General features: G+C 37.5%; 1 protein-coding gene across 5 annotated transcripts in view; it reads right to left on the bottom strand.

The window, feature by feature from the left end:
• Positions 1-26343, bottom strand: part of PDE1A (phosphodiesterase 1A) — a 238022-nt gene that overhangs the window by 150866 nt on the left and 60813 nt on the right. For all 5 annotated transcript variants that reach the window (XM_054209002.1, XM_054209006.1, XM_054209005.1 and 2 more), the window contains one exon: positions 15661-15774. In XM_054209002.1, coding sequence (XP_054064977.1) covers positions 15661-15764 — 104 coding nt within the window. In that variant the 5' untranslated portion in view covers positions 15765-15774. The remainder of the gene's footprint in view (positions 1-15660; positions 15775-26343) is intronic.

A 26343-nucleotide genomic window follows, 5' to 3' on the forward strand; every position in this document is an offset into this window, starting at 1 on the left:
AAAAACACTCTTTTTCTCTGCTGCCTTCTCTTTGTGAGTCATGCTCTGGGAGTGGTACCAGAACGTCTTGTTGTCCTATTTCTATGGAAAAAATCCTTGAGCAAGTTCATTCTTTATTAAGTTAGCATGGTGCCAAGCAAATGTAAAACACTGAATCTTTGATTCAGTGTTTTCTATTGTTCCGACTGCGCTGGGGGGAAGAGGGAAGCAAACTCACGGTTTTGTTAACAGTGCTTCAGCACCGGCATTGCTGTGAATGGTGCTGGGCAACAGTTGCTTGCGTTTGCCAGCTTCAGTGAAGGACAATCTTTTCGAACACTTCAGGGATTTCATTTCTCAATACACCAGTTTCAGCAGTGAATTAATACTTGCACCCCAGCTCTGAGAGTTCGTTCCCACTCCATACCACATCCATTATCCCTTTAACTGTGACAATAAACCAGATCCTTGAAATGATCTGGATTCCCACAAATAATCTGGATTAAAGGTATCTCTCCTTCCCAAAAAAGGGTGGGGAAGTAAGAGACAAGAAACTAGCCTGACTACTGAAGCAAGCACGCGTTGTTGTATCCAAAGCCGTGAGTTGAAGCTGATGCAGATAAGTGGAATAACTTCTGGTGTTAATAATTTTTCCCACAGTATAAATGCGACCTTTTTATGCTTACTAAATTTGTTAGGGAAGTTTTAATGTGAACAGAAAAAAGCTACCTTCCATTGAAGTATAAGCACCCGAATAGAAGTGTTATAATTGTATAATCACATCACTATAATTGGTAGTATATTGCTGCTCAGATAATGCCTTTGTTCATTTTCACTTTCATAATTCATTTACACAGATAAGGCAATCTGGGTAGCTGCAATCACACATGTAGGCATTGGTGCTTTCTGGATAATGAAATTAAAAATTAAAAATGGTAGCCTACATTTGCTCATTAGCAGTCTACTTTTGGTACAGAGATAGTGTACTGAGTAAAACGTCTCTTTTACATGTGTAACTGCTGAGTTTAATTCTTTACACATGAAGGAATGGCAGCTTCTAGACTCACAATTTTAGGAATGGCTTTCAGTGTTAATTAGGAAGAGAACCATAGGGAAACTAAAATGTTTTTGATGGGAAGAGACATTTTGTAACGGGAATAATGCAAAAGAAGAGTTGTTTCAATGGGGAAGGCTGGATTTAATCATGAAGTGAAGCAACAAAGGCTTTTGTGCTACTGACACTTTCCTCTGAGGCAACTCAGCAGGGAAAAACCAAAACTTCTAACTTTTATTTGTTGTACACTTTTAGCGGTGCTGACTGTATAGCGAGAAGCCTTCAGCCACCTATAAAAATGTGAGCACAACATTTAAGACTTCATCAATTAATATGGTATATACTTCTACTATTATACCAAATGCTGTACAGTATTGTGTATATCATGGTAGCTGCATGCTGCACTAGAAAGGAATGCAATGTAATTATTTGGTTTAGGTGGCGTGGCATTAGATAAAACTCTACCTCTCCCTTCCTCCCTGTTCCCATTCCCTAAATTACTACAGAAACACTGCTAAAATAAAATTTTAGATGATGATGTGCAACTGGTTTTGGTTTCAACGTCTAACTCCCTTCATCCACATAGTAAAAGCTTCACAATTGTATTAAACATGGTGAGATCTATTCGTGACGATCATAATACAAATTACAATCTGCTGATTTTATTGTTAAAAATAAATCTAATGACAAACTGGGATACAATCAAGTGCATGTAAGCTGAGGAGCCCATCCTCAGTTTGTCTATCTGCAAAAATATATCTCATTAGCGAGAGTGGCAAAAATCCAAATTCATAGCAATAAATAGCGACTTTGTTGCAATCTGTTTCTGTGTTACTACTGTAGCTGCAGCCAAGTGATAGACAAAGGGAGGTAAACATGTTTCTTTCCTTTGGGAGAAGGGGGAAAAAAAGGAAAGGAAAAAAAAAAGAGAAGCTTCAGGGACTCATTCTTATCCTTCCAGGTAACTTGCTCACTTAGCAGTTAAGAAAAGAAGAATCACATCCAGTAACAACTAACTTTGAAAAATTATAACAGACTTGACGTAGCCCAGTGTTCAAAGAAAGGAGCGACAAATAAACCTTAGGCAAATTCCACTGCATCCATAAAATACTGTGCTCTTCTTGTCACAATAAAGTAAGTCTGTTTTGAGGTCTCATTTATTATGTTGTAATTCAATAGCCTCCAATTATGCTGGTGTGAGACCAGAACAAGGCTAATTTTATTAAATTATGGACTTGATGGAGAAATCACAGGCTGAAGTTCTATGGTTTATGCTCTATGGGCATCACATCAACTGTATTGTGTTAATTATGTCACAAAAACAATCACATACCTTTTTTTCCTCATTCAAAAACCCCAGACCTCTTTCACAGTGTCCATTTCAGAAAAATCTGTGGTCCAACACCACATTTTACCTGAAGGAATGAACTGAATATTGGACCTTTATATTTTCTTACATCTCAGAAGTGCCGTCTCGCAAAGCTACGAGATTTTCAGAACTTTCAGATTGAACCACAAAGTCCCAGTATGGCCAGGAACTGGAGTGCCTTTAAATATTATTAGATCCTAATGGATTGGATAAAAGCAGATGACTGAGCAAAGTAGAACCCATAGCTGCGCCATGAAGTACTTTTTGCTGAGATAGAGAGTTGCATTATGCAGCAGCCCTTTTGTGAAAATCATCAACTAATTTTCAGAAGTGAAGCATCATATGGAGATTTTTGCACTCATGCCCATGTATAAAGCTGGAATTGGTCCCATGTATGTGGTAGTCTGCCAGCTTCAGTAAGGCATGGGTGCCAGCTAAAGACAGATTTAATATAGCTTGTACAATGTAGAAAAATTTCAGTTCCATGCCAAGAGGATCATCATAATGTTAATCATTGTCAAATGATAAGAATGCATTTTAGTGTGAGGAATCACATCTGTTGTCACTTTACATTGTCGTTATAGAGCTTTACGCAGTATCTTTCTGAGGTTATTTCAATGCAAAGTCACCGTGTGTAAAGCTCCAATACTGTTTTTCATTACTGGGAATGAAAACAATACAGTTAATCTCTAAAACGTCTATGAAATCTACCTTTTCCTTCAGATCCTTCCCCTTGAAATCTCCTACTGAAGGTGATGTCTTAAAGTTTCATTCCATTCCGTTGCTCATTTGAACTAAGCACGCATTTGAGATTACTTTTAACATGTAAAGGTTGAAAAGTATTTAAAAATTAAGTTCTATTAATAACCATGTTTCCCTAAATAGTAACATGATTCAAGAACTCTGCAACTTCTGAGTCCTCCTCTCCTAAACCGAGATGATTTGAGCACTGAATCGATGATGAAAATGTGCTGAACTTTCAAACTAAAACATCTTAAGTAAAACTCACAGGAAATTATATACTTTCACTAACTCATTACCCACTCTTTACATTTTGCTTTCACCTTGTATGTGAACACAAGGATATTTTTAAACTATACACAACGGCATTCTGCATACAGCCCTTTGTCATAAAGAAAGATCAGCACAGTGCTAGATGGCTCTATGTGACCTCATGCTAAGACAAGGCTGACTCTCTCATGTATCCAGAATAAATCCGGCCAAAGCTGAGTGTAAGTCAAGGGAGAAATAGGTGACAGAGATGGCTCCGTATGGCTTATGCCCACCTCAGCCACCTGATTTTTCCAGGAAGTGATAATATTAACATATTATGGCATGTTTATTAGTGTTGAATTTAATCAGACAGAGCTAATACTAATGCAGAGCTAGCATGTGATGTAAATAGATAAGCAAGGTTCTAATGAAAAAGCAGTAATACAATTAGAGAACCAAATCAAAGCTAAGATTTTCTATAAGAATTTATAATACTGTGTTTATTTTAAACATCAGGACATGCATTGTCATAGTTGTATTAAATCTATCACAATTTAGTCTTCTAAAAGCCTCTAAGTGTTTGAACGCAAACTTCGGTTTAGGCTCTAACAGTGACAGGAGCAACTCAGAAAGTTTGGATTGAGCTATAAACTGTTATAATCTTCTGGGATGCTCATATCCTGTGTTTACCTCATATCCAGCTCTAAAGCAGACTTGCAGCTGTTGTACATTCACTTTTCAGCCTTTTTGTCCCTATCTACTATGTACACAAACCATTTTTCTCTTAGCTAATGTTCAGTTTCATACAGTATATGACCCACATTCGGTCTCCAACAGGGGTATATGTCGTGGTCTTGGAATACTGAAGAATAAAACAATACACTACTGGTGAAGGAAAGGAGAAAGTTTTGAAATATTAAACCAGAATTAGAAATCATAAGGCCTACGCCAGAGGTGTTCATGAGCTATCTGTTAGGTATTCTTGGAAATTCAATTTCTGTTTCATGGGTCAGAAATATATTACCAGTCTTTCGTTTCTTATCAAAAAGACCATGGGACATAGCCCACTTAATAGCCGAAAGCTACTAAGTACGCATCATACTTTTTTTAATTACAATGCCAGGAAAACAATTAATTATAAAGGTTCAGAAGTGTGTTGAACCAAAATGTTTTAACACTTTTATGCGTAGTTACTCCTACACATGATATATTTAAATATTTCTGGAACAGTAGGGATATTCTAGCAATCAAGTGGAGAGGGAATCCCTTTTTGATGTGTAGCTCACACAAGGCAGACAGTGGCTAACCAAACTACTCAAGAGAACAACTGAAAATAGAACTAAATATTTCTCTCTTGGAGGCAAGGCTCCTCATAGTTATCACTAAGCTATTTACACGTGTATGTTATTAACATTTTTCATTTTGACATGTCTTTGACAAATATTTTTAAATATTTCTAGAGAAACAAGCAATATTAAATCAATCTGCTTAGAAAGGAACTTTGAAGTCAAAAGGCCCAAATAAGCCAAAGTTTTTATCTATGGCATTTTAAGTTAAGAACATAATACTTCTGACAACATTTACATAAACCAGAGAGTATCTATTAGAGACAAACTTATTTTGAAGAGTATAAATTTTTTTCACTCCTTCTACATATAATCTTACCACTTTAAATAATATTTCCTATCATCTATTGATGGCAGTTTTCCTTCCAGAGGTAAGTGCACTATTTCACTCAATAAATCAAAACAATTGTATAGTTTTGAGGAGTCTTCATGGTGGGAATAGGAAGGAAAGGCTCAACAATTTTCAGGGCAGTATAATAATGCACCACTGTTAAAAGCATCAAATACATGCACTACATGGAGAGACTGAGACATAAATTATTCTCATTATTAACTTGGGCTTGCAACCAAGCTAAGCTTTACAGAAAAAAGGCAAAACAAAACCAAAACCTGATGTATTTGTTGTAAAAGTACACTTAAAAAACTGTAAGAACACATACATGCAAAATAGTCACAGGCAAATTAATCTGAAGTCTCATTTTTGTTCCAATTAGTTAGAATTAAGACCAATAATGTCTGTTCAAGAGAGGTATAACACCAGAATAGGGTTTCCTTGTCACAGCAGTATATGGCAGGGAAAAGGCCGTATATATCTCCATCTTACCGCCACTGACTGTTACAGTATCATCCCATAAAACTTGTTTGGAAACTTTAACCGACCTTACAGCTGGTGAAGGTGTCTTAGTAGCCATTGAAACATATATTCCAAATTACCAAAGAATGAATATATGAACAGAGAAAACCTTCTGTGATACTTTAGCAGTTTTCTGTGAAAGGGAAATATCTAATTTCAGTTACCCATAAAATCCAGGGTCTTTCCAGTTAAGTTGAGAATAATTAAATCAGAGTTGGTCAGTAATTTTCTAATTTAACTTTTTCTCCGATGGAAAATTTCAGATTTTGTGCACAGCTTACTTTGCTCATAAAATTATATCTATCTCGGAGATTTCCTGACTATAGGTAACTATTCCACTGGGTTGCTCAGAGCTGTGCTCCCGGATCATCTTTGGCAGCACACGGACTAGAAACACTGGTTTTCAAATAACCAGTTTACTGCCATCTCAGTTTATGGTCCTGGAAGTACAGAAGGTCAGAAAGAGATGTTGACTCAAATTTTTTAAAACGCATTTCAGAGTACTCATTCTTCTGAGGATTTAATTTTGGTGGCCTTTTCCAAGATTTTTTAATGTATTTAATTTTCTTCAGAGCAGGAATTCTAAACTCCAGCCCACCCTAATGGAAATCAATGCCAATGATGTAATGCTTTTTGCAGCACAGTTGCCTGAGCATCACAAAATAACACACTGATGACAGAAAGGGACTGTGAAAAGGGACAACCATTTGCAGCTCCAGCTGAGCTTGGCATGTTTGGCATCTCTGCCAAACAGGTGTCTCCTTATCGTAAGTGAAAGTATTCAGGGTTAGGAAATACAATGATAATAATAAAAAACTACAGTTTAGAGGAAAAAATTTCAAACCTTCATCAAGCCTTTAATAAAACCGGAAAAGATAGCTACTGAATATGACTGAGTGGTGTCACAGGTATTACAAAAAAAACCCCCACAAAACTATTAAAAACAATCAGTAAATAAAAATACAAAGCATATAACTGCAGGTAAGCATGGCGTTAGATGTTGATTCTTCAATAAATTCTGCAGACAACACAGCAGAAAAAACGCAACAATAGTCTTTCATTTCAATTTTCCCAGGCAGAACAATAGTTCTGTATTGCAGATGAACAAAAGAAAGAAGTAAATACTACCCAATCGTCTGTTCCTTAGTGTCTTTCTGGCATAAATTACACTCACAGTGAACCATTCAAATGTAAGTGCCTCCAAACACTATTTATCAGAGAAATTCACAACAATTAAAAGTCTACATAATATTTATGGAGGCTACTTGTTTTCCTGGGGGCGCCAAAAGTCTGGAGAAGGGTTGGGTCAAACAAACTGCAGCCAATGTCAAACAATAGATAATGGAGTATAAGCACTTGCACAGACAAACTTCTTCCTTTAGATCTCTCCCTGTTAAATAACACTGCATCAAATACTATCTGCGTTATGCTTGGAAGGTTGCACTGCTGTAATTCAGGAGTCTCTAAAGCGGAAAAACTCATTAAATAAATAGCAACAAAACCAGGCAAAAATGCTGAACAACAATGATTACAAACATTTAGTTATGCCATTATGCAGCAGCCATGAGATCAGTGAGGAAGACTTGAGAAAAAGCACATTCCTGTTTTGTTTTTTTTTTAACTTTGGAGGGATATTTGTAGAACTACTAGTTCTGGAAAAAGTAAAGCTTTAATGTAGGTCTCACATTTTTCTGTTCTCCAGCAGATGATATCTCAAGGTGTACTGGCTTCTCTGGAAGGTCAGGTGTATTTGCCTAAATTGCCAAACAGAGAAGCAGCTTAGGAATACTTTTTTTTTTTTTTTTGTCATTTTACGACACTGACTCAGATGAGCATCACTTCTCTTACTCATTCTAAAGAACACATATTAAACCACATGACTGTCCAGCTTCATTGTACAGACCATAAACAGCTAATGAATACTCATTCTCAGGGCATTCAGGTCAAGAAGAATCAAAATTTTAATATAGCAGTTTTCACCTTTTTTCATTTGCAAACACCCACAATATTGCCAGTGGTGGCAAAGAGCTTTATACAGCAAAGGCAAACAATGGGTTTAGGGGGAGTTTAGATTACAGTTCTGTAACTGCTAGTTGTAGATTACCTAGCAGTACTTAACTGATTCAGTTGAGGTGCAACTATGTGACTACAATTGTCTTGAATTAGCCAAAGTACACAACATGGATGTTTACACTGGCCCTCTTTCAGGCCAGCTTTCTGTTGGCTACAGGAGCACAGACGTTATCTGATGTATCAGAAAGCTGGAGTGACATGGGCAATACTTTATCTTCATAAAATCTGCCAGTTCAAAGTTAACCTTTCAAAAATACTGGAACAAAATTGAACCCTCAGGATAAGTTCATATTGGATCAACACTTTCTGTCACATTTTGGTCTAATACTAGGTACCCTGGAGTAGGATTTACAGTATCACAGAATCAAGGACTTAATACGAGCGACTTAAGACTGTTTTGTTGGAGAGGTGCTCAAGCAGGACCATCTCCTTTCACTTAAACTTCAGTTATTCCCACCGTCAGACAACTTCCTCCATGGTAAGGATGCAACTAGATATGAAAACACAGAAGGAGTCCAACCTAGGAACTGATTCAAGTTTAAATTTATGGTAAGGGTAAAAAAAAGTTATTACAGGTTATTTTTAACACAGAAGAATTTCCTGCATGGCATCAAAACCAGTCATGCTAGAACAGCTAAGAAAGATAGCATGGAGGCAGCAATATGAGTTGGGAGGCAAGAATGAATCATGGGAGACAACTTAATTCACGATGGCTGCTGAAAAAGGTCACCTTTTAGGGGCCGTGTAGCTGACAAACTCCCTCAGATCACAGAAGACCCATTTGGAAATCTCTTTTCTAGCAGAATCCACAGGAATAAATACAAGAAGTCATGGTAACAGTATTTGACTTGCACTTGCAAAATTACACATGCTGGCAAACAGTCAGAACCACCCAAACTTTCAGAAGTAAGTCACGTACCCCTTTAAGACCTTGCATATATGTATTCAGAGAATGCGCGTCTATGGTCTGAGCCACACACTGCTCTGCAGCCAGCTGCAGCCTTTAACAGATAGTGAATGCCTTTAGTAGCTCTTTACAAGCAAGCCTAAGCAGTTTTCTAAAAGAAAAGAGAGGTTTGGGAGAAGGTTGGCTTGTTCAGTCTACAACAGTCTGACTAATTGTAAAACTTTATGGACCGTGAAAACTGAGTCACTTCATTGTCAGCTGTAACTTTATAACTGATGTACTCAATTTCTGTTCAGCTTCCCTTAACCACAGCAGAGTGCAATTTTTTTCTGTTATTTTAGTCACGACTGCTCAGTTTTCTCTATCTCCTTAGGAAAATTAAAGGATTGACTTTATATTAAGTTCTGACTGCCACTATAGCTCCTCTCCACGAGCCCCTATTTTACAAGTTCCATAAATTGCATTGGCGACCTCAAGTACTTCATGAAATTGTATGGGAAGGCAGTAGAGGAAAAACAGAAAATCTCCCGAACATCTGCTGTCACCAGAGAACAAGTAAATTACTTCATCACTCTGCAGTTTTTGGGTCAAGCTTAGCCCATTTTGTTGATTGGTTGATTGATTTTGCTTCTTTTTGGGGCACTTGGGATGTTTTGTTTGACAAAAAGAAAGCCCACATGTTAGATACGATACAGTAGCACCGGAGCACTTGCTGCCACACAGTAGATCTTAAAACCTTTTTTGCAGTCTTAGTTTTCTAAAGACTCCCGTAAATGGCAACAGAAATAATTGCAACTCTTTTGCTCTAGCCCTCCTCCAGCGATGATATCGGGAGTAAACCAGATCGGATGGCAAACACAAACAAAATGAAACAGTGCTAAATGCTTAATTCACTCCTAAATGATCAATTTGACATCTTACAGGAAAACTTCTGTCAGAAATGATTTTGATAAACCAGAGGTTATGTTTCTCTTTCGGTTGTATGAAGTTGATGCCTATTTTTATTATAACTTCCACTGGTAACTATGTAATTTCAGTATTTAGGCATTTGCATTTTTTCCCAACTCTATATAATTAACAAGACAAAAGCCTTTTTTTTGCCTATTCAGATATTTTGACTTCAGTCTGTTGTGGAGGTGGAGCAGAAACTGGGATTTACATGTGGAAGGGCAGTATGAGCTCTGAGTTTTTGACCAGTAGCTCTAAGAAACTGCTAACTATTTTGTGGAGGGCTTCAATGTGTACCAGCTAAATCAGAGAGTGAGGTTTTTGAAAGAAATGTTTATAATGACTGGCTGGTCTGCAGGGCAAACAAGGGCCCCTGCACAAGTAGCTGGCAGGAGTTCAAAACAGGAGAAAAGTAATTATTTGTGTAGTGGATTATATACAATGTCTTTCTAGGCAGAGACCTGAATCGAACATTTATAAGTTAAATAGTCACAAAAAGAATCTTTTAGGAAATCTTAGAAGTGTTTGATGTAGCATAAGTAGAGTCAGAAGTCTAAGCCAAACAAAAATACAGAATATAGAAATGTGAGACTTCATTTAATTGCAGTTCAGCAGTCAGCTTCGTGAAATGTTATCTTTAATTTCCCCTGCAGTGTTCTTAGATAAACTACTTAATTTTAATTGGAAGCATATGTGAGGAGTGCATATACATGTACATTTAAAGGTCTAGAAATGGGGGATTTTGATATTTTATTATTCAGGGACTGGGAGACCTGTAAAGACACACTGCTGCTGTTCTTAGTGATATCATAGGCAAATTATGGCTTGTGCACCACTCCTTCAATTTGCAGTCATTTCTAGTAGAGCTTTCTATAAGCACAGCAATTCACCTACCCACAGCAAATCGGAGGATTAGCATTTACTCTAATCCATCAAAAGCATTGATACGTGCCAGAAATTGCAGTAAAAAGTTATTATGACCCAGAAAATTAATTCTGTGCCTCCTATACATAATACTGGAAACACCTTTCTAACAGCCAAATAATATCATTATTCTAATATGACTGGATAGAAGCATTCTCTAAATTGCTAATGTGAAGTAGCTGAGTATGGCTAAAATATCTATAGCTATTGAAAATTATAACATTTATCATATTATAAATTTAATTAGATACATATTTTTAGGTTACAAAGTTATCATTAGAAATTGTTTACCCTGACTACTCAGGCACAGAAACAGACTTTGGTTTCAAAATCAAAAGAAGCTCTTCCCAATTTATAATGGAACAATTCTTACTGTAATTATAGCACTAATGGAATACATATCAATCAACAGGTAAATCATTATATAACTTCTGTTCAGAGCATTCTGAAATCATATTTGACAAATAACAGCTTTAATTTTACTTAAATTCCCTTTAGAAATAGCTGTCATTTGAGTTTTTTCAAGAGCTTAAGATTTTCCTTTAAAGACGGTAAATATAGGCAACATTGCAAGTAAAAACTATTTGAACTGTATATCCATTTGTTCCTAATGTAGTTTGCAGTAAGTGACAATTTGTCTTGCCATTTTTTTACCAGTTATCCACCTGTAATTCTAGTTCTTCTCCTCTCCTTGATTGTTCACTACTCACAAATTTATAAACCTTTATATCACAAAATGTTAAGTTTTGATAATGATGATCTTTTTAGTTAATCTTTACTGAACATTCATAGTTTAGCCAGATTGAGCGTACAAAGAAGGACAATAAGCAAACACAAACACCAAATACAGTATAAAATAAAATGTGAACAAGGAACTTAGAAAAACCAATGAAAGACTTCTTTCTTCTGGAAACTGTTCTATAGCTCTGCCACCAGTATCCCCGGATCTGGTGAAGGAATGACTGGGTGAGGTTCCCTAACTAAAGGTACCCAATTCTGGTCCCTTTTAGACCTGACAGGCTGCTAATCTGGATTCTATTTGATGCATTTCAAAGCATTCTCTCTTCTTATACTTCAGCAGGTATGGAGGAAGGTATGTCTACTTTCAAGTTTCCTCAAATCAGTGGCTAGGGCCCCTTTTTGCCTGTACAAAATGTGTACACATGTAATGACAGGCATTTGTCACTGCAGCACTGCAGGATAAACAAACTGGGTCTATGAGTCAGCCCCTTTTAGTGTCTAAAACAGTTTAGACTCGCTGCAGAAATTAGGGTCTATTATGTTGGATGTGGACAAAAAGAAAGGGAAGAAGGCAAGGAAAGAAGTTTATGCTTTTCCTCAAATCCCTTTTGCCACCCAAGTTAGCACAAATTAGTTTTAGGACAGTGATGGCGGTAACACAAACTCTTTTAAAATCAGTGACAATTACATAAAGTAGTCTATTCTAACCACATGTGAACTCTACTCCCCAAAACTCTTGGGACCTTGGATTTTAACTTTTTCCATTCAGAGATTTTCCGGCGTCTTAGAGACAATTCCAGCAAATATGTTTAACTGTGAAAAGCAAGTTGTTTTCTCACTAATTAATTCAAAGCTCAGAAATGTAACTCACTCCTAATACTAGGTTCAACAGTAGTGGGGATACAAGAAGCTACCTGCAAGGAGGTGCCTACTTGCAAAATAAGATAAGGTAGAGGGGGTCTGACTCTTCTGTGGGTGACGTTGAGTGAAGTTGCAGCCAGCCAATGTATACCGTAAACAGACAGCACACCATTTCACAGAATAATGAAGAACACAGAGTTAAGTCAAGTCTATCTGCAGATTAAGCAGAATACCAAACACGAATTAACAGAATACCAAGCGTACAGAGCTCTGCTTTAAATCTGGTTATCCGGGTTCCGAATCAAAACACTTTAAAGAAGCTGCTTCTCTTTCAGAGCTCACTGCCACGCTCTACCAGCAGCTGAAGAGAAACTCTCCTAGGCAGCAAATCTTCTGGTCCTATTGACACCAGAATACATTTCAGCTGGAGAATTAGTTACTGTCTAAAGTAAGATTCCATCTGATGCAGAATGAAAGGCTAAGGGAGAAAACAGGTTGAGAAAGAGCACCCTGGCCAGGCTGTGACGAGATGCCTCCTGAAGCAGCAGGTGTACAACACCCCTTCAGTCAGGCAGCTGGAATTCCAGCAGTGGCTTGAATGGCTTTTGCTTTTACTCTTCTGCATAACAAAGAATTATAAAAGCCCCACTGTTATATGACTTATTTAGTTGTCACTTGTTTGTTTTTGCTTTCTCCCTGAAGTACAAAACATCAGACACTCACAGTCTGCATACTGAAAATGCCTTAATTCAAAGATCGGAAGCTCAAGTCAAGACAGAAATGTACATGACTCATTTTCTCAAGTAAGACCTGTTTCAGTGAGCTTGTGTTTTACATACTCAGACATCAATAAACTCAGCACCAATGCTAATGAAGTTATTAATTTCAAATTCATCTCTTCTCTGCTAGAGAATCTCCTTTTTTTTGTAGCACTGATGCAATTGCAATGTAAAGAAAATAGAGTTGGATTTTGACTTGCCATGCAGAAGGCAGAGCTTGGTCAAGCTTTTACCACTGCACTTAAGGAGAGCATTAGATTAGGAAGGTCAACACAAGCATATAGAGTAGAAAACCCATAGAAATGCCCTTTCATTCAAGCTTCCACAATACCTAGCTTTTCTCATTGGGCATTCAAAGAAGGATTTTAATTTATCCTTAAGCATACTCAACTCAACTATCTTATAGAACAGCCTGCATTTACAAAAATTAAAAAAACCCAAAACCAACAACAAAACCACCCCAAGATATATGAGGTTAAATGTATATGGAATTCTGCAGCCAAATACAGATTTGAATGCCCATTATGTGAACACTGAAATGCTAAAAGAAAAGAAAAGCTTATTTTAAGTAAGGACCTATTGTGTAACTTTTAAACGCTATCCAGATAGTCACCTAAATGAAATCCAATGTTCTTTCAGAAATAATGACCTGCTGGCAAGAAGATAATCAGCACGTTTGACTGACAAAATACAGTAAAACTGCGTCAAAATCACATGTATACATTGGTGAAAACTCTGCAGGCCTGTGGACTCTACCAGCAAGAATACATTCAGCTTCATAACTTGCACCGAGTCTTCACTTCAATGTAGATATACTACTGTACACTCCTTTAAAAACTCAGTAGTTTGCTTCACACACTAGTTTCATTAACAGCTCCCCTCTCTAAGACAAAACAATTCCCCTGACGGACGATTTATAAAAGAATTCTTCCCAAATCAGATTATCTGTGGCAGTTCCACTTATCCATCCCTCTCCCCTACTACACACAAACATACTTCTACTTTGATACCTGTGCATCAGCAAAACGAATCCTTTTCCTTAATGACTGATGCTTATACTACAAACCGAGCACGGAGATCTGCTCTGAAAAATTCAATTCTTTGAAATTTCCTCATACAATATTCATAATAGTGACTAGTCAGTGATTTCAAATTGACTAGTGAATAATCAAATGAAATCACTGGGAAGTCTGAAAAATAGTCATCTGAGCATGTATCTAATAATATAACCTGTTTCTCTTATATACAAGTATTTTGGCACTATCTTTGTCCTGCAGTCACAACAGCCATGAGGGTGGCACCAAGATGCACGGTTTTCAAACACTTAAGCTCCATTTGATTTTGATACACCACAAACTCCAACTATTGTTTTAAGTACTCCTAAAGAAGCATGAACCTTATTTCCTGGAGCTGTTGTACTGAGTGTCACTAATGTTTAGTTATTTACATTCGTTTGTTTAATGGAACCATTCCAGAGGCAGTTGAAAGGAAATGTTTCAACCCAAGAGCCTAACGGTAACAGAGAACTTACAGAATGAACAAAAGCAGCAGGTTAGACCCTACACAAATGGAAGTCTGCACAAACTGTTGGAGGTCTCTAGTAGCAGAAATGCAGAAGCAAGATGTGTAGCATCAGGAACTGATTGAAATATTTGCTCCGCTACGTACATTTTGGAGTTTCTAGGGGCAAAATGGTTCCCAAAGCGCATGATCTTAAACAGAGCGATGATAGGATTCAGAGCAAATATTCAAAAGCATATCACAGAGAAGTTCGGGCAAAAGCCCGGCCACAACTGAAAAGTGACTTTCCAATGAAGCAAACCAACTTTCTCTAGAAAGAAAGCAGATGGTGGAAACTCCCTTCCCCACAGCCAGCTTGAATCTCTACCCAATGCATAGGGGAAACAGGCAGTGCCATAGCCAATGCATCTAATCCTCTTAGCACTGAAAGTAACGCATTTTCATTCAACAGCTGAGGCACTATATAGCATCTGTGGAATACCTTTAGAAACCCAGTATTTCAAATCTTTCCAGAAAAAATAATAGTGCCATTTCCTTGCTTCCAAAGCAACAAATATAACATGTATTTATTTGTAACATCCTGACATCAGCTTTGAGAGCAAAAACCAGACAAATACTTATAAGGAGGCGTCAAAGTTTAAGTAAGGGGTTTAAAACACACTAGTGTGATGGAGTTCTCTCTGACAAGTTGCAGATGTTTATTTACTGATCATTTGCACCAGAAGTCTGCACTGAAAATTGTATTTGAGAGGAGTGAATTAGACACAGCAGGTGCATAACTGTCCCTTCAAATAGTCCTTCAATCAGTTTTTAGCATTACTGAGCACCAAAATAATTGACAAAAAAACAGAGACATAGCATCCTCCTAACAGCTCAGTACCTTTTATGTAGACTTCTTTACCTGCACTCTCAAAAGGCAAAGTATTGATACCTCCTATGGAACTGCAATAATATACTTACGTATTCCTGACAGGAATGATGAAACAGCTTCAGCAATGCCAGTTCTGAAGATAACATTTACAAAATCATACCAGAGCTGTGGAAATATTAACCTGAAAGGACTTACCTGCATTTCAATTTGGATAACTCTCACTAGTTACATATCTTTTAAATGAGGTGATCGAACCTTATACGGAGTCTGACATTAACCTAAGTACCATTGTATATGAGAGCGATGTACTGTATTATAAAAGCAAATACTATTCACAGCTTAGAGATAACTCTCGCATTTGCTAATTAGTCATTTTAACAAACAGATGAATATGATCTTTCCCAGGGAACAGAACAAAAGCCAAGGAGAGAAGCTACTCACATTCCTTTGAGCCGTTGCCACATTTTTTCTGCGTGTCCTCCTATTTGATACTTTATAGAGGTGCTTTCCAGTTCCCGAGTTGTTTCCGTCGCTCGAGCCCCCATCGTTATTGTCCTACAGCGATACAGTTACAGTCAGGCTCACCAGCAAGTAAAAGCATTCTTTAGTCCACTACAAATGTCAGAAGATCCACGCACGTTAGACAGTAGCTGCTGTCATACCAAAACACATTAGAATTAAAACAGCTGAGGGACGATCCTGCCTGAATCGCTATTCACTTTGATAGACAAATCCACTCTTCCCCCCCCCCCACAAGCACAGAGCAAGTACACACAGCTCCTCTGACCTCACGAGTCTAATCCATACGGGTGAGCCAGCTACTATACTACTGACGGCTCAAGCTCCTTTCTCATGCACTTTTTCTGCTGTAGGAACAGGCACAGAAGCACAAAAGATTCCTTAAAATGGACTATAATTCATGCAGAATAAATGTGAACGGCTTTAACAATCCAGAAGGAAAGAAAGGCTGTTTTTTGCTCTGCAGGTTGGAGAAACAGGCTGCAACAGGAAAGCAGATGGTAGAAGCCAGTATCAGCCACATCACCCTACAAAAAGAGTGCATGTTCAAATGCCAGAGCTTTCCTCTCTTTAGTTGGTCCTGAATTGATTCTTAATGAATAAATATCTACCAGCCTCTCAATAAAAATATGACTGTACGAATGCTCAGTCGGTACTGAAGACATGTATAAATCCCTGCAGAAGAGAAATCAGAGCGCTCTACAGGTTGTTATTGAAGGAATACGCTGTAATGATGACTATTCACCTTCTCCTAGCAACTCCACACAGTAGGTAACTGTCAATTTAACCAGTGGAAAATGCAGCAGCTGCAAGACAGCCCGCTCAGCGAATCCTTCGGGACAGCATGCGTGTGTCAAAATCTGATGCTGAACTGTGGGTGTCTGCCAGCAAAAAACAATTAAGTGCATGCAAACAGCAAAAGGGTTGAGGACTAAACGGTACGCCAGCCGTGCAGCAGATTGCCAGCTCTGCTTTTCAAGTGCAACCCTCAGAACCTGGTTGTAAGTTGTACCCTCTCCTGGGGTTTAGAGAGGGCAAAGGAGAGGATTCCCTTGCTGCTTGCTCAGCCACAGACGTGGGTTTGCAGAGCAGCTCCTGTACTCTGTAAATAGCACCTGTCTTGTTAGGTAAGTCAGTAACAATTTTGATTTCTGAAGCAGCAGCCAAATAACCAAATATACCACAGGCTTATCTCAATGACCACGTTTGTTTCCATCAGAGTAGCAAGAAGCCATGCAAGAGGGGTGTGCCAAGTAGGAGGAAGTATGACTGAACTTTGTCAGCTACTAGTGTCACGGCCAGCTGGGAAAAGGGGCTTTGGGTCCACAATGGAACAGTGAGGAAGGGCGTCCTCAGATGCTGACTGGAAGTAACCTAAGGGTAGGAGATGCATATCTCATTATAGCTTTAACTAGACAGCTTTATCTGTGTTAAATTTTACAAAGATGTGAGATGATGAGAGGTTCCCATCTGATGCAATTGGCAGAAATGGATAATATAGTTAAGTACTCAGGATCTTACAGAAAAATAAAAAAGAGGCTCACTGCTTTGAAATAATCCTAACACTTCAGAATTTCCAAATAAATTTTCTTTCTCTAGGATATGTTTTAAGCACATTATAAACTTAAAATATACCCTATGAGAGTTATAAACCAGTTTGAGATGTGTCTTTTACACACTGATTTCAGGTGGATAATTAAATAGTATATTTCATTTACTTCTATGGATTTAACACATACACAATTTTAAACTGTTATTAATTCACAGATTTCACAGAATTATTTCTGACTCAGACATGTAAGAGTCAGTCCCATAAAATTCACTAGCAATATCTGAAAAACAGTTACTGGATGAGCGACACCTCTTATAATTTTCAAACAGCATCATAAGACAACAGTGAAGAAATACAAACAGCTGTTTTTTCAAAAATTGCAAAGCATTTATTTGGTTAAAGGCAGCAGCAGTGTCTCTGAAACTTCACTGAGGAACCACTTAAAAACTTCCAAACTTTCCACTCCTGTTATGCATGGAGTCCAACTAAAGTTTGTAAGAAAAAGTATAAATATCCTTCCATGGAATAACTAATGAGAACCTCTCACACTAATCTGGGTTCTTCCCTGACTTTTATCTGCCAGACATCTAAAGCAACACAAAGAAATTAAGTATTTATAGAAATCACATAAACCTCCAGGGACACAGGGGAATTTTAAGGGCCTATTTTTTCTCATAAAGTATTCCCAGCTCTTGTTCTCCATTTCTACAATGAAAAAAATAGTGGCGTTTGTAAGCTGTTCTCTCTTCCTCACAAGGAAATAAGTAGTTGAAAATATACTGCTTTGATTTACTGGAGAAAAGCATTATAAGCAGGTATTATCCTTCAGGAAGGGAGAAAGGAAAAAATTGCCCAAATAATATCACTGCAAACAGAGACACACCTGCTAACTTCAACAGAACTAACTTCACCAGTAAATTGTAAAAATTTTAGTCCCTGCAGGACCACACCACTGGAACAAGAGAAATTGCTACAACAAAAGCACCTGACACGGCTTAAACAAAGGACAAACAAAGCAGCCTCCTCCCCAGAGATTTATCCTGAGGATCAATACAGCAAACACCAGCGATGACGCTGAAGGATGAAATTGTGTCTCTGAAAATGAAACAGCAGGAAACAGACAAAAACAGATAAAGTATTAGAAAAGTCAAGGAAGTAGCCAGAGCAAGGGTCTTGTATGTCCCTAAGGAGAGAGACAAACCATTTAAAACAAAGAAACAAACAACTTTTAGGTACACTGTTATCTTGGAAACGTGAACAAAGAAGTCCTCATGGAGACATAGGGAAACGAAGGACCTTGCCTCCCTTTAGCTTCTGTGAATAACCCTCAGAGAGGGAAGCAGCCAAGCCTGCACCTTTCCTCCTGCTCAGAGGAAGGCAGGCACAGAGGCTGAGAACCACAGAGCCAAAGCAGTGCCAACACCCCTCTGGCTGCAAGAGGTGACATGGGACAGAAAGGACAGGAGTGTGCCCATGGAACATAGGACAACCATGTATTACAGCCTGGACGTAACAATGAGAGGATCAGGAGAGGGACTGGGGACGACCTGACTTGCTCAGAGATACGCATCTGTGCTCCTGCAGTACAGACTGGTCTAGAGAAGATCCAGAATACTAAACACTGAGCACCTACTTTAGGAAGCCAAATCAACCAGAGAGCACCTGAAATGGTAAGTTATCTTAAATAGTTTTTCTCTTTCCTCTTCCTGTTCTTGTTCTGCTTTTCTGTTCTTTGTCTACCTAACCCGGTGTTTGTGCTACAGTCCAGCAAGTTGTTGTTATAGTCCATCTTCCTCCTATAAAACCATAATCTTTTTTTGCCCTTTGCCCACAGGTTTTTTTTTTAATTTCAGCTTAAAATTTCCATAGTAAAGTGAACACTAAAGGAAAGCCTCTATTAGTCAATATGGAGATATATTAAAACAGGAACAATTAACTTTTTCACCCTTAATTATGGTAAAATAAAACTGTTCCAGTGCCACTTAATCCTCAGATACGAAGCTACACTTTATGATAATGTATCCTAAGCTCCTTTTCTTTCATCTAAAAATACTTTACTTCAGTAGCAATATCAAGACAAAGAAATAAATTTAAAATACACCCAAGAGTACAGAAATGAGGCTGGCTTTTCAATATTGAGTACTGAGAGACCTTTAGAGTTATGCCAAAATCACACAGTTACAATGAAAACAACTTACCTTAAAATTGGGAAAGTCCTGCATCGAGACCAGTTAGAGATTAACTACAGAAACAGGAAAGGGATTGTGCAGGTTTTGATGAGGAGAATTAGAGCTTTATTTTAAATAAATCCTCTGCTCCTGAAGGGAAATTAAATATGCTGCTTTGTTTGAAGTTATCTTCAAAACATCTAACTCATGACAAATGGAGAATAAGGAAGTATCAAGAGGCCTGCAGGGTGACTCGTCAGACTAATACTCATCCCTCCAAAGCTGACAACGCAAACTTCCCTGTGATGGAACTGCAGGAGAGCCATGAACCAATTAAGAAATTGAAAACATAAGAAAACAAAACAGAACCAACAAACCCTCAAAACGATAAGATAAATTTATTGTAAGTAGTCACAGCAGGCATTAGATCCGTTTGCTGACTGTCCTGGCCCTGATCTAGCAAGCACTAATAGACATTTAATTTTAAGTTGGTAGAGCATTGCATTTATTTGCTGGGTAACGCAGAGTTCAACACTATTGTAAATAACAGAGGTAAATCATGGAAGAACTGCCTGCCAGTGGACTCGAGTGTTACAGGTACTTTGTGAACAGAACTTGAGGTAGGACAAAGATCCCATCACTCAAATGCTGCCCTTGCAGAAAAGGAATGGTTTGCCAGACAGTTCGCCACGTCTCCTTCTGCCCTCCCCATTGTCTATTACATTTGCATTTGTGAAGTGATGTGCAATCGCCTTCTTCACAAGCAGAGTTTCCAGCTTGCTTGCAATACCCACATATTTCACATTTGCAAAATAATTCACAAATGTGTGGATTATTAATCAACAAGAAGCACAGCAAAGGAAAAGGAATATTTGGTCTTATTAAAGTTCAGGGACTTTATTTAAATACATACATCTCCAGCAATCTGGCAATGGCAAAATATTGATGTTACAGTAATCTTGGATTTTTCAGATTCTCCATAGAATATATTAATAAAATTAGTAGTTACATAATTGAGGAATGGCAACTTTAAAGATTTACACATATGGTCTACACAGTGCATTGGCACTGACTCAATTAAGTAGGTAAAATAGTTGAGATAGATAGATGTATTAACAGTGATTAGATGATCTAAATACGGAGACCCAACAAGGAGCATTTTCCCTTTATTTTTTTTTTAGTATTTTCTCGTGCACCTGATTTATTGTATTTGAGCCTTCTTCATATGATCACTAAAGTATGTATATTCATTCATGTGTCCTGCAAGTACCCAGCTTTACGTATAGCAGGGAGAATAAAATATCCTCTATTTGTTTGCTATGCGCATGGTCTATCATATTGGTAGTGAACGTGGAGTCAGATTTATTGAAGATTTTAGGCAATTAAAATAAAAACAAATACCCATGAAAGTTTGCAAACAAATTAGCTGATAAACCTCAGGGCACAAATAGACATATATTTGCAAGCCTACTTATGACATATTAAGACCTTGTCACATTTGATTGTTCAATATTGCCCCTTACTAGAGGTCACCAGCTCCAAAAGTCTGTCACGGCTGTGTGTGAGTGTTCACAGACCAGTTCAGCGCCAACTGAAGTTGGGCTGATTAAAGCAGATGTCTTAAATCCGCACTAATGTTGTCTAGGACCTCACTAAAGTCAATCAAATTTAGATGGCCAGGTGCCTTAGGTAGGCACATCAATTTTTAAGTTTACTTTCAATATGATCTTTTGCTCAATTTAGTGTAAGGAATCATTCATGTACTTCAGTGAACCAAGCAATCTGAAAAATTCTGGGAGATAGAAAGATGGCAAAAAATGAATAATTGCAGAGATATGGAATGCATGAGAGGCGTGCTACAGATAATCCAAACAAAAAAGAAATAGAGAGGAAAACTTGCTACTGCATCATCAGTAGCAAGACAGAAAAAGATAAAAAGAGGACTGTTTTTTGAGTAGCTGGACTTGGAAAGAGGCCTTGGAAGCAGAGTTTGAAAAGTGTTGGAAAGAAAGACAGACAGCTGTTAATCAAGAAGAAAACAAATGTTCACCGGAAAGTGTCTTGCACATCAGTGAATGAAATGAAGCAGAAGAGTTGTTCAAGGCAGGGTAATAAAAGGATCATCTTGACCTGCTTTGTAAGATAGATGCTTAGTTGGCCGTTGCATGCTACATCTTTCTCCAGGTATGTGCAAATTGGTCAGCAGAAATTCATTGGTAATTTAAGCTGAAAGACAACTGTTTCACACACAGGAAACAAACTGAATGATGAGTGAAACAAAAATGGAGAGTACAGAATAGTTCTAAGTTTTCTTTAGCTTTACTTCCCATTAAAAGTGACTCTCAAATTTTCAGTACTTAATTGTAATACTTCAGAAACAAAGCGAGAAGCTGTGGTTGCCTTGTTCAAAACATGACTATAAAGAACCACTGAAAACTGGATTAAAGTTTCGGAAAACAGGAACTTTAGCAATTGCATGTAGCTTATACAGCATCATGGGACAATCGGCACAACCTAAGAAAATAGAGGTTACAGGTTTTTAAGGTTTGGTGGCTTTTAACTTCTTTATTTAGGATGAATTGGCAAACTGGTTTTGAAAACCATCGGCTGAAGTTGAAGAGGAATATTCATGAAACAAACACTAACTTTTAGGAACTCCTTAGGAAGCAGTTTGGCTACAAAACTAATACGCTGATTTTTGCAAAGAGAGGAAAGCATTCTAGAACTAGCAGCACTGTTGAAATACGATGGATTGAAATTGCCACAGAGGATTGCAAGGATAACAGTGTACTTCATAACAACGAGATTGTTACTTTTCAATGTCAAAAAGGGCAAGACTGCCCCCACAATGTTGTAGAATATAAATGTTCCAGGTTAGTTGTGTTCCTTTTATCACAGGCCACTGCCTGTTTAATCACATTTCATACGTTGTCAGTCTCTTCTTTAGGAGTTCTTATGAAGCCATTACAATTTTGATAATCATGCACAGAAGAGGTAACAGTGAGGTAAAAGTCATTAGAACCACAAAAGCTGTGTCTGGCTGTGAAAAATGTAACTGCCAAGTTATTGGTATGAGCGTACAACTAGGGAAAGACAGAGAAAGAATACAAGGCAAAAGGAATTAGGAAATCTGGATTTGGCAAAGCATTTGAACTACACTGAACTACACCCACTGAACTACATCAGATGTAAAGAAAATAACTAGTCCATGGTGGCAAGATGTGTGTAGACAAAGACAACATGGAGTAAAGTTGTTTCAGATAATTATTGTCTAAAAGAGGTTATTTCAAGCACTCATTTTGAGCTACTCAACAGAGAAAACAAGAAAATCGTTCCCTTTTGCTATACGTTACTTACCAAGACCATGGCAACAAGAAAATGTTTCTTGATATTTATAAAAGACTGTAACAGAACAGATGCCAGCAGAGAAAAAAAAAAGTCTCTTCATCTCAAACTGAAGATGTAAATTAGGGAATCTACCCTTACCGTAGCTGTTTTTACTGTAAACCAGTTTTCCACTAGTAGTTGAGCCCAAACAGGTAGAGTCAATTCTTTACACCCTATATAGCAGTCCCTTCCAAACCTGAACTACAAATCTGAGCTTTCAGGACAGAAGGGCAAAGGCATTCCCTTCGAGACACAAGACCTTCTGCATCATAAACCCAAGCACCTCCTGTAAATTTGGTGCAGCTCTGGGTGATAGACAGTATTGCATGTGATACCTTGAAAGCAGATTATACATCAAACAGTGTTTTTAAAAGCATCAAGGTCTTCATTCATGTATGCTTTTGCTTTAAAGAAAAATAAGATGATCATGACCTCTTCAATCCAGGTTATAAAAATATTGAAGGAAAAATCCAGTTAGTAATGGCAGCATATCGCATCTATGAAACAGCCACTTGATCAAGAGAGGAAAGCAATAAAAATAACTAAACACGTAATCTGATTATTTTCATTTTTAAATGCCATAAATACACACTTACTTTCTTGCAGATATTACCTGGACCCACCTTGGCTCCTACTTTAGCGGGGGGTGGGGGAAGTAAAAGAAATCTGATTCTCTGGATTTTATTGAATGTGGAGACAGTCACAAGTATTGTGTTGCTGTTTAAATCTATAGATCATGCTCCAACAATCAGAAGAAAGTGCAAAATAAAGATGAGAAGTTTTTCAAACCTGTCTTCTCACACTCTGGGTGCCCATATCAATCCCATTGAAGATGAAAAATTGGAAAAATTCAGAAGGTGTGTACAGAAAGATAAACCGTGACTATCTAAACTGTTGCTAGAGGATCTGATGTTTGGGTTATCAGAAAATGGCTTTCCCTTCAAAAAATAACCAGTTAATACTGAATACTGTACTCCCATCATTCCTACTTCACATAGTCTGGGGAAAGCCTGACCTGGGTTGTCAGGCTTCACTTGGGACCTCTCCTACCAGTGAGAGAAGAAAGCCCCAATCCCACACCAAATCTCTTTCATCCTCAGAGAAAACATGAGAAAAAGGGCATTCAGTAGTGGCTGACTGGCAGGCAAAACAATAGGGAAAGCAGAGGATAAGAATCAACAAAACAAATAAATAATTAACAGGAAAATTTGTATTTCCACTTTACAACATCCCTGATAACTACTTTAATTTATATACGTGTTAATGAGTTAATGGAACAGAACTAAAATTCTCCAGAAAAGTAATTCTGCACCTATTGTGCTACTAAATGTGGAACTTGACATCATGGAGCAATGGTGAAGACCAGAAATATAAATTATTTCCAAAAGGACTAGATAAGATACTAACCACAATCCAACAATGGCTGTTAAACAAAACAGTTCACATGAAACCTCCAGCTCAGGATGTGAACAAACTGTGGGATGTTACAAGGTAAAAAAGCGTATTAAAGAAGATCACTCTATGTACCTCTTCTTTGCTATATTCCTTTCCCAAGTATTTTTTTCCTGCCCATCGCTGGGAACAGAATACTAAGTGATAGAAAACTTTATTCAATATAAAAGTGCTTCTCATGACATAGAAAAATACTTTTGATTAAATTTAAAATTAATAAAAAGTATCTGTAGATGCAATAGCTTTCCTCCTGAATTTATATAAAGGCTCCCATAAAACCTTTGCAGAATGCCTTCTGCTTCAGTAAACAACCTGATGGAGTCATTGGTACTGCATACGCATGATAGAAAAGTAAATATATGGAGAGTCCCTAAGAAAGAACCACGAATATCTTCCACACATCCTTCAACCCAGCCTGGATAATTTGCTATATAGTACAAAACCTACAGAAGACATGTAAGGAACCCAAGAAAAATCAGCAAACGCAAGCTTAATTTTCACAGCCTCTAAATTCAAAAAATTCAGTCTGTACAAAATTAATATTCTCCAAAAGTCCGTTTTAAAAAGAAGAAAATCGTATTGAATATTATTAAGTACATGATGTGACTGTGTTGGAGTATGCACAGTATTATCTGATTCAGAATTAGTCTATTTAGAACCTCTACACTTCTAACCTGAAATCTAAGCGCAGCTGAAATCAGAAGGGCCTTTTCTTAACATAGTCTGCAATTTAACCTTAAATCCAGCAAGATGGACTCCGGCTTTTGGCTTTTAAACATCTTAAAAGATGAGTGGAGTATTAAACTGAGGGTAAAAACTGGCAGCACACTTAAAAATTAGTTCAACAGCCTAGCATGCAAAAAGATTAACGACAAGAGCAAAACTCTGCTGACAGTCAGATGTTTAGTATCACTTAAATGTGTTTAATATCATTGGAACATGCAAGTTCAACCAAAGTGTAAAGGTAAAGTTTAGGTAAGTTTTAAATTTGTGCTGGCAAAATATCTCTCTGTCAAATTTTTCATATCAACTCATGATTTGGTATAAATGTCTATGCATACATTTTCCAAACAAAAATTAGAAGAGAGAAATATGTGGATTCAAGTCTAAAAGCAATGAAAATGATGAGTTTTCCAATAAAACATTTGTTTATTTCTTAAATATTAGACTGCTTAGAATGAAAGGTTCTAAAAGCATGATTTAATTACCTACCTTATTAATTTGTTTATTGACCCTTGAGCAACTGAATGTAAAACATATGTTTAAAGACTGACTGTTAGTGGATGCCAGCAAAACTACTTGCGTTCACAGGTTGAAACCTGAGGCCAGGGGAGCAACTGAACCATTCTTAATGCCAAATGCATTACTGATGGAGGAGTACATTAGCAATAAGTTCACATCTTTTGTCAGATATACGACAAAAAGAGCTTTTTTTACCTCGAGAATAGCTATAGCTCCTCCACCACAGACCTTTTTTCATTAATTTTTTTTTTTTTTTTCACCTGACATTATTCTCAGACCACTGATAGGACTGCTGGGTAGGGTGGGAACTGAAGATCACCATTACTCCATCTTATTCACTCTGTACAGTTACTAACACTGATGACTAAACTTTGATGCGGCTGGTGAAGTTGCGCTAACGATAAAGACTTACAAAAAAGGAGTGTAAAGGAAGAGTAAGCCCTACACAGCTCATCAGAATCCTTTTTGGGGCTATCTTATTTTTCTTCTGTTTGTTTGTCTATTTATCATTATAATGCTTCCTGCCTCTATTAATCTCCATCAACAAAATTTCTGACCATTTTTAGCATGTGTAAATAGTTGTAAACATTCTAGCAATAACAAAAAAATGCCTGGAGATTAATTCAGACAGAACTTATGTCGAGCTCTGGGAGATGGAGGAGTGAACTCACTCTACCGTGTTAAAAAATTTAAAAATATTTAATAGAACAGTGATGTGGTTTCCCTTGAAATAGAACACAAACTGAGCATAAACCAAGCATGAATTTATCAGCTTACAGAAGTGAAAAGAGCTGAAGAATTTCT

The sequence above is a fragment of the Rissa tridactyla genome, chromosome 7 (genome assembly GCF_028500815.1).
Source record: "Rissa tridactyla isolate bRisTri1 chromosome 7, bRisTri1.patW.cur.20221130, whole genome shotgun sequence".
NCBI lineage: Eukaryota > Metazoa > Chordata > Aves > Charadriiformes > Laridae > Rissa > Rissa tridactyla.